Here is a 16,007-nt window from a genome sequence, read left to right on the forward strand (position 1 = left end):
TTTAAAGCTCTACATTTCACAATGCATATGTTTACATCACAACCTATGTGAAAATGAAACTGTTCCAAATTGCCCAAAAGTTGTGCAACAAGGACAGATTAAAGTCTGAGTCTTTACATTAGGGAAAAAAAAAAGATAGGTCAAATAGTTCTTATCTGCTGTTAAAGTCTATTTTTCTATACCACCATTAGCCTATCTGTAGAAGAAAACTGTCTGGATCCAACAAGAAAAGCATTATGGGAGGTTTGAGGTAAACATTTTATTCAGTTAAGTTTGTAACATCTTTTTCCACTATAATTTCAGTTAAAAAGTACTTTATTGGAAATATTAAAATACTTTGCGAGACAAAACTGTTAATCTTTAAAACACTGAGCACTGTAAAGGAATCTGAAATTGGGAAAATTAGAGGAAATCGCGTAAAAAAGAATGAATGTTAAAGTCTCATCATATTTGACATTTTTCAGGTCACTTAAATAAATATTCCCTTTGCTTATGTTGTCATAATGTCTGCAGAAACATTTTCATACGAGAGGTCAACAGGTTTAATCTGCTTTTATGCGCTAATAAGGTCATCATCTGATCGGCTGGTGGTTGATAAGTTTGCTAACGGATCAAGATCTGCAAACATATTTAACCACGCTGACATGTCCCTTCTTCCAGCATTTTGGTCTGAAAGAGACAGAAAAAAATATGAATGTGGTTCCATGAAAAAGAAAACACTTACTAAGTTCTTTCTGTCTTAATTTGTTTGTTGCTACAGGTTTATATAGAAAGAGAGATATATAACACTAGACTGCTGCATTAATTTATTTTTTGCATAAACCCTTTCCTGAATATATTAGGTAGTTTGGGGAAGAATGCCACCATTGCAAAAAATATTTGGAACTGGTGTGAGTGCTTTTAATGTGCTTATTAAAATATTGACCTCAATATGTTAATATGTTTTAAGATTTAATTGTTGTGTGATTATTTACCCTACTATTACTTTCTTTTTAAGCACTCGCACCATTTCCAATTATCTATACATAAATGTCTGCACAGAGACAAAAGGTATACATCACAGTTTGTTCTTATCATTGCCTGACTTACAGTTGCCTTGTAGGTCAGGTGTGCTCTTGAAAGGACAGAACTGGCCATTAAAGTCACTCAAAGGCAATGTCCAATCTAAACATAAAAAGTTACTGTAAGTTTGTACTACTGTTCTTCACCAAGCTTTGTTTTACTAAATATATGTGAACTTTCATGTGGTTGAAGTAGCTTTATCTTTAGAACAAGGAAATGGCACTAAAACATGCATTAACAGATTTATGAATTCACACGTTCTAGTCCACGTGGAAAAAATTAGAAGCATATTGGTAAGAATAGTTTCTTACACCAGGGCTCGACAAATCCCAGCCGCCAGGTCGCCATGGCGACTGAGCATTTCGCCTTGGTGTTTGTCAGCCTGTTAAATCCCTAAAAAATGCCCCCACGTCACGGAGTGATTCTGTAGGCTAAAAACGCGATTGCAGGAAAACCCGCAATCACGTTTTCAGCTGCCACAGGCAGCTTCAGGGAAGGGGGTTGAGTGTTGATTGGGTCCCTACACAAGTGTGGGGACCTGACACAACATCCCCCTGCTGCCTGATCGCTCCCTGAGAGCGACAGTGCAGCGTTAACCCCTTCAATCACGGCATTTTAGGTGTTAATTCCCATTTTGTATGGGGCTCTGCTGCCCCCACAAGCCCTGTAATGACTCCTGTAGGCATGGAAGCCTACAAGAGTCATCAAAGAGACTCCTCCCTGCAATGGCTGGTCTATAGACCAGCAATTGCGTCCCAGCTGGCAGAGGCAGCTTCAGGGACAGGGGGAGAGGGTTCTTCGGTCTCCACATGAGTGTAGAGACCAGCCCCAACCCTCCCCTGCTGCCTGATCGCTCCATGAGAGTGACAGTGCAGCGTTAACCCCTTCAATGCCACAATTGTGTATGACACATTCGTGGCATTGCAGGGGTTAACATTTGTCCCCACAAGCTTGTGGGGACTAAATATCAGTCAATGCTGTGCTCTAATGGAACATCAGCATTGAAAGAGTTAAAAGAAATCATCAAAAAAATAAACACAGCACTGACCTGAAAGTCCAGGGTGCTTAAAGGTCAAGTTCTGTGAGTTTAGTAAATGGGCTGATGATGATCAGATCACTCCTGACCAACTGTTAGTTTTAAAAAAATCCTGGCTCCTAGCTTTTTTAGCTGGCGCCTAGATTCACAACAAATTTGTCATGCCCTGTCTTACACACACTAGCTAGAGTGATAATTTCACAATACTTACTTTTGATTCCCTCTACAGATGAAAGGCCTAAGTCAAGGAGCTGTGAAGGGAGAAATCCTGATAAACTCTCTGACTGCTTGGTCTGTTGGTCAGACTCCTGTAAACAGGGACTAGCAACGTTCCCTCCAAAGATATCCTGGTCATATTTTGCAATCTCAGGAGGCATAAATGGCTGCAAGTTCAAAAAAGAAAACTCCTTTTCAAAATCCTCTCCCACAGTACATTCCAGGAGTAGATCATTTGACGCTGAGAAGATATGAAAACAAATCTTACACAAAGACACTTTAACAAGAACATGGGGAAGAAAATCCACCCCAACCGTATCAGCAGTAGACCATTACATTCTATTTTATAACATATTAAAATGCAACAAGTAAAATGTATACAGTGTCAGACCAGATATTTTTTAATGGTGCCAAAGCTATATCCTTAGATGCATCCAACCAATGAGCCAAAAAATTGTATAATGATACTATATAAATCAAATAATATTTCTGCTTATTAAGAAAATGCGTACATGTATTGATCACTGTATCACATCATGACACTCATAGCAGCATATTTAGCAATGTGATGTGCCCTATATGTTAAGATATAAATAGTTGTATTGCAGGAAAGCTTGAACTTTTTTTTAACTATACACATCAGGTAAACATATTTTTAATGCTTGAATGGGTCCCAGGCATGCTGTGGGCGGACCATGTTTAAACCCAAGGGTTGTGAAAACACACGGATTATACTACAAAGTAGAAGAGTTCAGGTTTTGTAGCACTGTTAGGGAAATTCTTGCAAATTAGAAAGGTTAAAAAGTATGAATAATCAAGTACAAATGACACAGTCACTGGCTGAATGGTGTTTTTGGAATTGTGCTCTACATTCTCAGGGATTATAAATCTGAAATTAATCTCAACAACATTCTATTTTCCATGGCCTGCTTCTCTGATACCAATTAACCACTTAAGTGCAACAATGGTTCCAGGTTGAATTTCCACAATGGATGTGATGGGTGGATAATCATTTTATCTTATTTATTAATTATTTATTTTATTTATTCCTTTTAATAATGTGTGCTTCCACTATTGTGTTCTCATGTCTGCTGTTTTTTGTTATATTTTTACAAGGAGATAAAGTCTGGTAACCACCGAAATTCAATATAAAACGGCTGGGAAAATGCAGCAGTGACAGCCAATCTTCCTTCAACACTATGGCCTCCAATACAAACAACAGACCATTAGGGCTGACATAGCATTATGTTAAAAACAACATTGTAGGCTGGGTAGAGTGCACCGGGATAAAATAAACATAAAGGCACACAATTAAAGTTACACAACATACATAAATATATATATATGTTAAATCACATAGACATCAGGGGCCATTTGATTATGTAAACAACCTAAGAATCTCTGATGTCAAGATTGTGTTTGTGTCTATGGATGCTGTCCACTAAAAGGTATCACTTTTTTTTACTGTGTTCTTTAGGTTTAAAATGATATGCATTTTGTGTGCCATAAGTGAATTCTCAAAAAAATTTATTGGTTTGTTAGAGAGCAGTAATCTTCAATACCATTTAAGGGTCTATTCACTAGGCACTGTCTACAGGAGAGTCTATGATCATAAGGAGCCAAGACTAGCAGGTTGCTCTATGGTGAAGGGCTGAGCAAGCCCTACATAATAGGTGGGAAGACTGCATGCTCTCTTTCACCGTTTTACCCCGAGTTAAGATGGTCCCGAGTATACTACGCAACCAGAACACCTAATAAATTTGTGATACAAAACTATTTTCTCTACTCATTAAATGAAAACTACAGAAAACAGACAGACCCCCTCCCCACAAAAACCTTGCACATAGACACTTCACTTCTTTCATGTCCAACTGGAGGCAAGGATATTCATGACTTTATTATATTAAGGTATAACTCCTGATTTACTTTATTCTCATTTTTTGTTTTGGTTAGTGTTAGGCTCCTTGTTTTGTGGTTGTATAAACTCGATCCAAGACAATAAATTGTATTATTCAGTGCTACTTGCTTTGTAGCTTGTATGTCTATTGTATATGCTAAGTAACACAGGAGCGTACCTCAAGTGCCAAGTGATGGAATAAGCTGGTGGCATGATCTACGTCAGACATATAACTAATATGAAAATAGCTTGTTATGGTCTTACACAAGCAGAGGTAAAATTTGGTGGATGACATGGTGCCCTAACAAGCCTGCTCAGTTTGTGTGCCACAACCTTTGGGGATATACTTGATGTTGAATATGACAATTACGCTGCTGAAAGTATTTAAGAATAAATAATTTACATTTACCTGTTTCTGCTCCATGATCTGCAGGCATTTCCCCTTGTAACTTAAGTAGCCTGGCAATAATAAAAAAAACAGATCACATTTTTTAAGCAAATTGTAGGAGAAATATCAAACCATATCGCTTTTACATGGCTGTCTCGTAGAGCACCTTTCCTGTTCACTTGGGTATTCGCTTTGTTACCTGTGTCCAGTAGCCCACATATATCCGCTCTCCCATTATTTTGTGATGGTCGAACAGTTATGTTTCTGTGTTTGTCGTAGAGCGTAGTAGTATACTTGTCACATTCTGTCTTCCCCTTCTATTTCCCTAATCCCTTAGTCTAGATACCATTGATAATAATCATTACCAATTAGCACTTCTGTATTAAGAAGAATAGACTACATTTAGAAAAGAAAGAAGATCATATCAAGCAGTAAAATGGGTCACTAACAAATTATATTAAAGTGGGGCAGACTGGGAAAGGTAAGAAAGGAAACAATAATACAGGGAAACAGAAAGAGGACCCATGGGTCTGAATAATAAATTGAGCGAAATACAGTAATAATACAGTAGCTGATAATCTATTTACTAGGAGAGCTGCCATAAACCTGACCCATGACAGAACAAATGCTCTCGCCAGCTGTCGCCAAGAGCTGTAAGCCACTGTGGAGCCTGATTGCCCAAATGGTCAATTTGCCCCAACACCTTAAAACCTAGGCCACTGACTATAATGTTTTCTGGATTCATTTTAAAGGGTCCTTGAAAAGTAATCCGTACATTTATTTTACTATTAATGTGCACTTACGTTTCACTGTCCTCTGCTGTGCACTTTCTCGCTGGCTTGTCTTCAGATAGCTGTGTATCAGGCTAGAAAACAATACAAATACATATAAGACAGTAGATTGTCATATTTAACATAATGAGTAATCCACTGCTCTCTGACTGCCTTTACCTACAACACGTTGAGTACAGCATCAGGTTAAAAACCTCAGTGTCTCTCTGAAGAATGTCATGGAATTCTTGTACATTGAAAGGCGCACACAACATATATACACACACCGTATTGGCTCGGATATAGGCCGCACCCTAAAAGTTTGGTGCTTTTTTAACCCCTTAATGACAATTGCCGGTTCTGGCACGGCACGGAAAAACAAGTCGATTATGACAAATGACGTGCCAGAACCGGCACGCCTTTAAACGGGTGCAGAAAGCGATCTACGTTCGCTTTCTGCACCCAAACGGCGTTGCTGTAATGCCTCGACCTCGAGGCATTCAGCAACGCCACGATCGGCACCAGGGGCCATGTCTGGCCCCTCCCCGGGACGGACGCCCGTTTTAAAAGCGTTTAGGAGGCGATCAACGATCACCTCCTAAACTTAAATGGTGTCGCTGGAATGCCTCGATCAGGAGGCATCCAGCGACACCAAACACTTACCTTTGGATGGGCTGTGACCGCTCCGGAGAGCGGTCACAGCCGCAGCTGCTGGTGATCTTCGCCATCTGCAAGATGGCGGCGGCCCGGGGAAAAAAACAATAAAGGTGAAAAAGTTCGCTAGACGGTCTCCTGACCCTCTAGAGAACTCTGGCTCCACTTGCAGGTTGAATACAGGTACTGCATTCAACCATGCAAGTCAATGGAGCCCAGCTTTCTAATCACAGTGTGATTTGTAAAAATAAATTAAAAAATAAAATTTATAATAATTAGAAAAAAAAAAATAGTAAAAAAAACAGTAAAATGTAAAAATAATTTCCCACTGATGTCACTATCAGGGGAACCTTCAAGTTGAAAAAACATTTAAATTTTTTTTTAAAAAAAGGCAAAAAAAATAAAATATATATATAAAAAAATATATTTTTGTGAGCAAGTCCTAAAATTAGCACATTAGCTTAAAACAATTCTCGCATGGAAAGAGTTAAAATACTGGCATATTAAATGCCCATGGGGTGTCTACTTTTAAAAAATGTATGATTTGATGGGGTAAATTGAATTGTTCGGGTTCAACAATGTCCCAAATAACACGGGGGGAAGGATGGCCACACATCTAATTTCCAATTAGAAAAATGCACACGTACCAAATGTGGCCTTTTAGTTCCCCCAAAAAATGACAAACCCATGCATGTGTGGTTTGTCACTGCGCTCAGGAGATGTTGCTGAACACATATTGGGGTGTCATGTGACAGCGGCATAAACCAGGAGCTGTAAATTCATACATAAAGTAGGTGTGTGGGGGAAAAATACACACAAAAAAATACTACTGCAAACTTTGAAAAAATTCTGGTGGTAAAATGTGTGCATGCAAAGAGTTAAAAAAACAATATATATATATATATATATATATATATATATATATAATATGTGTGTGGGTTCAGTAAACGGGAAAGAAGAAAATTACAGCTAAACACGAGCAGCGCAGAAATGTTAAAACGGCCATTGTCACGAAGGGTACAAAAAGTAAAATCAGCCTTTGTCACGAAGGGGTTAAAGAAAAGGTTTTGTAACAGATATGCTGCCACTCTGTCCCCCCCACCCCCGAGATATGCTGCCACTCTGCCCCCCCGAGATATGCTGCCACTCTGTCCTACCCCCCTCGAGATATGCTGCCACTCTGCCCCCCCCCACACTTACCAGAGCAGACTCCCGGGTGTCTTGCGGGGCCGGAGGGGGACAGCTACGCAATACGCGTATACAACTCCCGGTGCCGGCACTCAGCGGAAGTGCCAGCACCGGAAGTTGTATACGCGTATTGCGTAGATGTCCCCCGCCGGCCCCGCAAGACACCTGGGAGTCTGCTCTGGTAAGTCTTGGGGGCAGAGGTAAAACGCATCGTGCAGACGTTCACCGGCTGCGGCGATGCGCGTAAACAACCTCCGCTGCCAGCACGTCTGTACGATGTGCTTTAACAATCTCCCTTGCCGGGACTCCCCTCGTGGGAATTCCCGGTAAGGGAGATTGTTAAAGCACGTAGTGCAGACGTGCCGGCAGCAGAGGTTGTTTACGCACATTGCCGCAGCCGGTAAACGTCTGTGCGATGCGCTTAGACAATCTCCCGTGCCGGCACTCCCCCTGTGGGAAGTGCCGGCAGGGGAGGCTGTCTGAGCGCATCGGAGAGTAGGATGCAGGTCCCCTTCACCGCTGCTGGGGATCTGTATCCTAACCCTGCTGCCTGCCCGGCGCCCGGAACTGCATGTCCCGGGCGTCGGGCGCTAGACCCCGAATATAGGCCGCACCCCCACTTTAAAGACTTAAAGTGGGGGAAAAAGTGCGGCCTATACGGTATAATTATATATATATATATATATATATATATATATATATATATATATATATAGTTATTAGGGTTGAAAAAGAACACAAGTCCATCAAGTTCAACCCCGCTGTTGATCTAGAAGGCGGCACTGAAGTGATATTAAATTATGCCTCAAATAGTAGAAGAATTCCTTTTTCACTCCAACATATCAATCTAATTTCTCAGTGGATCAACAAGCTATAGCTAATCAGGTCCTTGCAACCTATATATACCTTGTATACATGTATAATTCTTTGCTAAACATTCATTCTAAAGTCTGAATGGGAGACCCTGTTCTATATGTATTTATATGCATCCTATGTATTTGTATAATGATATCAAAGCCCTTCTAAGATTTTTTTCTAGTGTAAATAAACATAATTTTTTCATAACTAAGGTGTTTTCTTACTCATTTTGTAGCCTGTCTCTTGACCTCTTCAAGTTCTGTAATGTTCTTTTTAAGAACTGGTGCCCAAACTTCTACCATTGATTTATGCAGAGGCAATCTTATATTTTCTTCACAAGAGCCCATACCCCTTTTATACATGAAAATATCTTACTGGCCTAGGGTCAGTGGCACCTGGGTGCAATATTTCTTCAGGACTCTGCCCTCTCTATAACTAACATACACACACATACTGATGCACAAACTTGCTCACCCACTCACTCCAATGCCATATACGCACACCCACATGCTCACTCTAATACCATAAACTTCACATACTCACTATCTCTCTCCCAGGCACCACTAATCCTAGGCTCACCCCTGGCGCGCTAACACAATACACTGACACGCACACAAGCTAATAACTGGTTCACTAACACTGATACGTGGCTTTCAAATGCACCGCATGATCATTAATAAAAAAAAAAAATAACAATGGACCTAGAACACAACTGATGTATTTCTCTTACCACTTTTGAGTTGGATTTCAACTCAGTTGAAAGCAACACTGATTAAGCCTTCCTTTGAATTGGTACCTTTTATGTATAATTGAATGAAATGCTTTCACAAAAACAAAATAAATCACGCTAGCTGAAAAACAACCTGATATTGTTGCCCATCTCTTCATAGAATGCAACTAAGCAAGACTGCCACAATAAAAACATCCTCATCCTTACTAATGGACCAAAAATGATTCAGACAAATTTTTCGGTATGTTTTTGACCCATTTGTTTCCGGGCAACAAATGTAATTCCCTGTCCATTCAATTAGGCCAAAAATCAGGGCATTTTTAATTTAGGAACAAAATTCATTGCCCGGTGCCCACATTAATTCTCATTCAATCTCATTCTGGTTCGCTCTCCTTTTGATTTTGGCCTTCCTAAAATTCGGCATTTTGGTGGAGCCACTGCTAGCTAAGAGTAGGGTTTGCTATAAAGAAATAGGCATGATGTAAAATGAAGAAGAATAAGAAAAAATGTTAATACAAAACCTTTGGTTGGAAAACACTGTATGTAAGCACTGCTTGAAATTCCTCCTGTATTTCAGACATAAGTTGTGCTGTGTTTTTCCAGAAGTGCAGAAGTGTTTTCTGTTAGAGAGAAATAATGAAACATTAGCTCCTACTTTTACCGTAGGAAATTTACATGGATCCTTATTTCTTTGGGGTTCGATAAACTGTTAACTTGATTATTCACTGAGATCACAAATGACAGCTTGGACCCTTCCAGGTTCAATACAACTGTTGGGTTCTGCAGGTTTTAGCTAAGTCAGCAGGAAATTGTTTCTACACATTTTTTCTTTCAGCTTGGAAGTCAAGAAACATAATCTTTACATGTAGCTGGCATAACAGTTGGTCATAGTTGATTTCATGTTGTCTTTACAATTCAGGCTAGGAGTAAACCAACCCCCCCCCCAAAAGAAACAATAATGTCGGCTATTCTACAGCTTCCACCGACAACCTTCTGCAACTTTACAACGGTCGTTGGGTAGTCAGAAAAGGTCTCCTCCAAGTTGCTACCTCTCCCAGTTTTCACTATTTAGACTATTATGCATGAACATGTAAATGCTTTTTACTTAGCACCATGTTATTATACAATCCAAAAATAGTATACAAAATAGAGAGTTTAAAAAGTCCACATTCATTTGCAGTGCTATAAATAAGCTTGAGAACCAGAATTAAAAAGCTCAAAAGTTAAGGAGAAATTGGTACAACTCAGTACAGCATGAATGAAATATGTAACTTGTAGATATGGGCATTTCAAAGTGGAAACAATCATAGTTTTGCATGTAAGCAAGTAAACAGTACACCTCATAAGTATAAATAAATATACATAATCTTCAAAACACAATAGTGTGAATAGCACAATTTATGGTGCAGTGGCGCTACCAGTAAGTTTTTACCTGGTATGAAGCTAGTGAATGCGATAACAGATTACATCGACTGGCGCCAAGGAGATCTACCTTCTGGCACACATCCATCTTTGTCTTGTCAAAAAAGCTCTTGGTGGTTCTAACCTGAATCTGCACCTGTGAATAGTACACAAGAACGACTGTAATAAAAATCTCAAGAGACACTGCATTTGGAGAGCCTGATTATTTGCTTTGCTTCAGAGGTTGGCCATAAACATACCTGGGAACTTCTGAGCTCCGGCTACCCAGAGCCTTCCCTTGCAGGACGTTGCCAGGACTGCCCACTGATGTCCCACTGATGTCAGCGGGAAACAACCCCTAATTAAAGGGAAAATGGGCGGGGAGCGGGTCGTGGCAAGACCCTGCTCCTGCGACCTGGAGGGTCAAACCCAGAGAGTTCCCAGGTATGGCCATAAATACTTAATAAAAATTCATATTGTTCTTAAATAGATTGGTAAATTGTGAATATATAGGTTGACAAGGATCAGAGGTGCTGTAAAATGAGTGAGAATAAGGAAAAAAACATATGTGCAAAAACCTTTGGGGCTGTTGTATTTTTGTGATCCCTGTTACAGGGACCTATACTACAGTTCCTGGCCAGATTATAAACACATTATACCTTCCTGAATTTTTCCATTTGTTTATAGGTGTCAGGGTCCAACTCTTGGGACACATCCTTCATCCACAGCAAGGCTCCTCTATATTCTGTCCGTGCTGTCTCCATTCTATTGATAGTTATTAGGGTGTCAGAGACTGCCCGTCTACTAAAAGTATCCATCTCCTGTTGCAAGCGGGATAGTGGGGTACAGATTGCCAACCTGCGTGAGGACAAGGAAAAACAGGTTTCTGAATGTTTCTACTAATTAAGATGTCTAAACTACACATAAAGGTCTATTCACTAAAAGCAAATGTGACAGCAGAGCTGTTGTTTCAACTCCCTGACTTCACTATGCATTATGGGCCAACCCCAGTACGCTTTTGCTACAGGTAGAGACTGGCTTTCCCTGTATAATGTATAGTAAAATCAGAGAGATTTTATCATGCATTTAATTATGGTTTATGCAGGGCCAGCTCGGCCCTTTTTAGTGGAGAAAATTGCCAGCATAACTAACAGGAATATGAGGGAGTTGAATCGTAATTTAAACATGAATTTTATAATCCTCAATATTCACCCTTATTGTTCAACATACCTTTGCCGAGCAGAAGAGCAAAGAGCATTTCCTGTGGCTTTCATCATTTTTCCAGCGTCTGTACTATTTTGCTCTGCATGTACCTTTAAATGCAGGCCTAAATCATTCTCTTCTTCGGACAAAGCTGGGGCAAAAATGAAGAAAAACCTTAAGCCTTTTCACAAATCCTTCTTTCTCAGCCAATGAGTATATTTTTATTATTCCTATTTTCTTGAATCTATTCCAGCATAAATAAAATTAACATGTCTATTTATACATACCATTCAGTGCATGCTGGTATTTATCAATCATTTTGATAAGCTCTGATCCTGTTGCCTGAACTGAATGAAATACCTGTAAAAGTAATCTTTGCTTAATATCTACCAAAACCAGACATTTTAAAGAACCGATTTTATGTGTGTTTATAATATGAGAGAAGTGTATATTGTAGATATATTTTTGCAGTTGTAAAACTCTAGGTTTTATAACAATTCCCAGCCCAGGTTTAGAAACTACAACAAGAATACCTGTCAAAATATTTCATAGGATGGAATAAATCTTTGAGGATGGCACAGCAGAAAATTTGGTGCACGTTTTAAGCACTGCATTTTCTAACAGGCACAGCATAAAAGCCGGTTCACATTATAAGCAGTGTCTTTCATGTTGATAAATTAATCTGCACAACTGAAAACAAACCGACAAATTCAATCAAAATTAAATAGACATACATTGAAATCCATTTGCCAAGTATATTAGATTATAGTAAACCGGTGACAAATTACGATAAAAATGGTAACAATCACTGTCCGACACAATGCATTTGTAGGTTTTGTGAATTCAAAATTGAATAAAGGGTTTAATACACTATATATATATATCAAACCTACAAGACCCTGTTGGACATCCCATTCCAAAAGCATGGGTCTTAATGTGGAGTCCTTCTTCTGTGGCTATAACAGCATGCCACCCAATAGTCCCAATTTGGGCAGGACAGTCACGATTTTGGGACTCAGTCCCACGTCCCGCCTATCCCTATCTCTGTTCCGCTTTGCCAGTGCCATAGAAAGGGCGAGGCGATGCACTCACATCGGGCGCAGCTGTGGGGGAACACACAGCCGCCCAATCAGCAGCTGCAGGACTGGTTGGGGAGATCACAATCCCCCTCTAACTGGCCCAATATTAGGGAGCGCAAGGTCTGTCATTTCAGACCTCGGCTTCTGTGCAGGTGTGTGTTAGAGCAGTGGAGGTATTTGTGTGCTTGTAAGCTGTTGTGTGTGCAAGAGCAGTGTACCATTCGTGTACCAGACCCGGCTTGCCTTGACTCCTCTACTTACCTACCCTTTGTGTACCAGACCCGGCTTGCCTACGTTTATCCTTCTGGTTCCTCCTTGGCGACTATACGGCTGCTACACCTGTGTACCGATTTTTGGCTTCTCCTTGACTTCGTTTTTGGGATGGATCAACTAAATACCGTGCCTGTTTCTCCAGCATACTGGTCTCCGCTCCTCTGCTGTCGCTGCTGTCCAGTATCCCTGATAATATGAGTGTTTATGGGCAGGTGTGTGTAAGGGTAATGTATGTGTATATGTGTGTTTATGGGCAGGTGTGTGTAAAGGCAGTGTGTAAGGGTCCTGGGAGAGAGGCTAACAGCCTTTTTTCAATAAAAAAAAAAAAATCTCTGCTGCTGTGGACTATTCTTCCAATCATGGTGGACACCTAGCTGCGAATCATGGGAATTGTAGTTCACAGATAACATCTGCAACATTACTGTTGACTGCACTTCCCATGATGCTCAGCCAGCATTGTGGAAACAGTATGTCTGGCTGTGCCTCATAGGAACAGTAGTTAGCAGCACATATTGTGACAGGTGTTAGTTGTGGATTACAACTCCCATGATGCATAGTTATGGTGGACACCTAGCTAGCTGGGCACCGTGAATTGTAGTTCACACCTAATATCTGCAGCTTTATCAGCATGGAAGTAGTATGTCTGGGTGAGCCTCATGGGAATTCAATTCAATGTGTTGGTTATTTTTAATATCCACAACTGTGCTGACAAAAATGAAAAGTGGCAATGCAAGGGCGACACTGTAAAGTGGCATTGCTTGTATTGGTGAGTTGCCCTAGAGCGATTACAAAATTTTTTTTCCTTCTTTCACATTTTGAAATGTGGGGAGATATGTAACAGTGTCTACTTCTGGGAAGGCTTTCCACAAGATTTTGGAGAATGTCTGTGACAATTTGTTCCCATTCAGCAAATAAAGTCTCGCTCCTTGAGTGTGGTCAACTGCTTCATAGCTGAGCTGTTACTCCTAGATGCTTCCATGTCGCAATAAGATTACTTACAATGGGAAGATCTAACAGGGCAGAGATTTCATAGCAAAGGTGGCATTCTATGACAGTACTACTTTTTAAGTCACTGAGCGCTTCAGTACGACTCATTCTACTGCCAGTGTTTGGGTATGGAGATGGCTGCTTATGTGCTTGATTTTATGCACCTACTAGCAATGGGTGTGGCTGAAACACCTAAACTCAATTAGGAGGGGTTTCCTCATACTACATCTGGTCATATAGCATAGCTAATAATGAATACTATGTACATTAAAAATTCTCACTTTTCAATTCATCTGTTATACCCATTTCCAATTCTGAACTTTAAATAATTGCTACCAAATTACTTGTTTAAGTGCTACATCAACATGTTTAACGAACCATGAATACAAACATTCTGACTACAGTAAATAAACCTTATATGAGATACTATGCAAATGTATGCACTAAAGCTTGAGTTTGCAGGTCAGTTTGAAGGAGAGCTGCTGTTTCAACTCACTGATTAACCTATGCAATATGAAAGGGCTGTGTTGACCTTGCATAACGTATAGCCCAATAAGTTAAGTGACAATATTAAGCAGACTCAATAGACCACAGCAACAGACTAGTTGGTATTGGGCTAGGACATGATCCTTGGCTAGCATGTCATACACGATAGCACCTTATGTAACTGTGTAAATAAGCATTACAAATAATGTGAAGGTGTAAAGAAAATATATTCAACAGACAATGCTTTAATCAACTTACCCGAACATCTCTGTCTTTAACATACATTTGCCAAGTGGCACCTTTGTAGACTAATGCATCATGTTTTTTTTCAAATATGGTAGCAATGGCACTTCCTTACCTCTAGTTTGGCATCCAGCTCTGCATCTGATGCAACTACATGTTCATCTTCTTTCTTTCCAGTAACTTTAATCAAAACCTGTTTAGTTTTCCAGAATTTTTTCTGCATACGGCTGACCATGGAGTGGTCCTCTCCCACCCACTGCCGGCTATCAGTGTTCATTGTGCAACTGGACAGAACAAATTAAGAAATAATATTTGCTTCTTGCTTCTCACTGACTTGCACTAACTAAATGATACTTTCTGCTCTCCAACCTGTTGTAAACATAATGAATAAATAATTGCAGCATCAAATAGCAGACTGATAGGAATCAGAAACAACAGTTGTTAAAGGAACACTCTTTCACATGCAATTTAATCACTTAAGGACCAAGGCTATTTTACGCTACAACACCAGATTACTTTTTGTGTTTTCTTTTCTCCCTCTTTCTCATGTACTTTATTAACAAAAATTGTGTCCTTTACATCCTTTCGCGTTGAACCACCTGAAGCAGCTTTGGTAGTTATTATTGCTCTTTCGAAATGCAGTTATAGTTTAACGCAGTAATTATTACTTATTGTCTGATGAGTGACCTACAAAAGATTTCTATTGTGAATAAAATTAAACATTTCCCCACCACCATAATCTGTTGGAACATCTGTGCCATCTTTGTGAGCCATCTTTCATAAGCTACCATGTAGGAAGATGACGAAAGAAAAAAAGGGAGAATTCTCTGTTTTACTCTGTCTACGAAAAGGATGCCAAACTACATACTCAGATGGAAAACCTCATTGCAACCTCAGTTTATTGCTTATTTTTTTCGTCCTGGAGATGCCAACAAATGTGGTGACTAACCTGACGGGAATGTCTTCATGCATTCAAGACAGACTGATTTAATATGGAAGTTTGTACAGCTAAAGTCCCATTCAAATAGATAAAGCCAGGTTTGCCAGTCAACAGAAATAATCATGGGAGGACTTTAAGAGGTGATAAGCCCCCCTTCGTCAGAAGAGAAGATGCAGTATTTAACAACAGGAGCAATGGGGCTAGAATTGATGGAGAGTATTGAAATGGAGTAAGCAATAGGCTCCGTATGGCTGGCACACAACAATCTAAATGCAAGAGATTTCCATCAATTTACTTTTAATCATGAGGAAGGTCGACAACTCTTCCACTCACATCTAGGTAATTTGTGCTGGAAATATTTAAGGAATAGTCCAAATGATGACAATTTATTAATTACATGAAAACGGTATACTGTTAAATAAATATATTGTTCCACTGTGATGGTTTTTGGTATTCCAATGATACATGCATTTTACTGGGTCTATTTTCATGAATGAGCTGGTAGAGCACACACTGATGTGTGAACTTAGCCTGTAGAGCACACATTATATAACATTATTTGTTTGGGATTTGTTTTAAAACACATTTATTAAACA

At 39.7% G+C, this 16,007-nt stretch overlaps 1 protein-coding gene across 1 annotated transcript; it reads right to left on the minus strand.

The window, feature by feature from the left end:
* Nucleotides 1–553: 553 nt before the first annotated feature.
* Nucleotides 554–14,748, minus strand: LOC149287571 (islet cell autoantigen 1-like protein). Its single transcript, XM_089492765.1, has 10 exons — nucleotides 14,587–14,748; nucleotides 11,691–11,763; nucleotides 11,431–11,554; nucleotides 10,860–11,058; nucleotides 10,232–10,357; nucleotides 9,321–9,419; nucleotides 5,403–5,464; nucleotides 4,621–4,670; nucleotides 2,310–2,555; nucleotides 554–669 (listed from the first exon to the last, which is right to left on the minus strand). Exons 1-10 carry the CDS (start codon nucleotides 14,746–14,748, stop codon nucleotides 554–556), a joined length of 1,257 nt encoding a protein of 418 aa, XP_089348891.1.
* Nucleotides 14,749–16,007: the final 1,259 nt, after the last annotated feature.

This window comes from Sceloporus occidentalis, unplaced genomic scaffold (genome assembly GCF_023333645.1).
Source record: "Sceloporus occidentalis isolate IW3139 unplaced genomic scaffold, rSceOcc1.0.p SCAF_59, whole genome shotgun sequence".
NCBI classification, from domain to species: domain Eukaryota; kingdom Metazoa; phylum Chordata; class Lepidosauria; order Squamata; family Phrynosomatidae; genus Sceloporus; species Sceloporus occidentalis.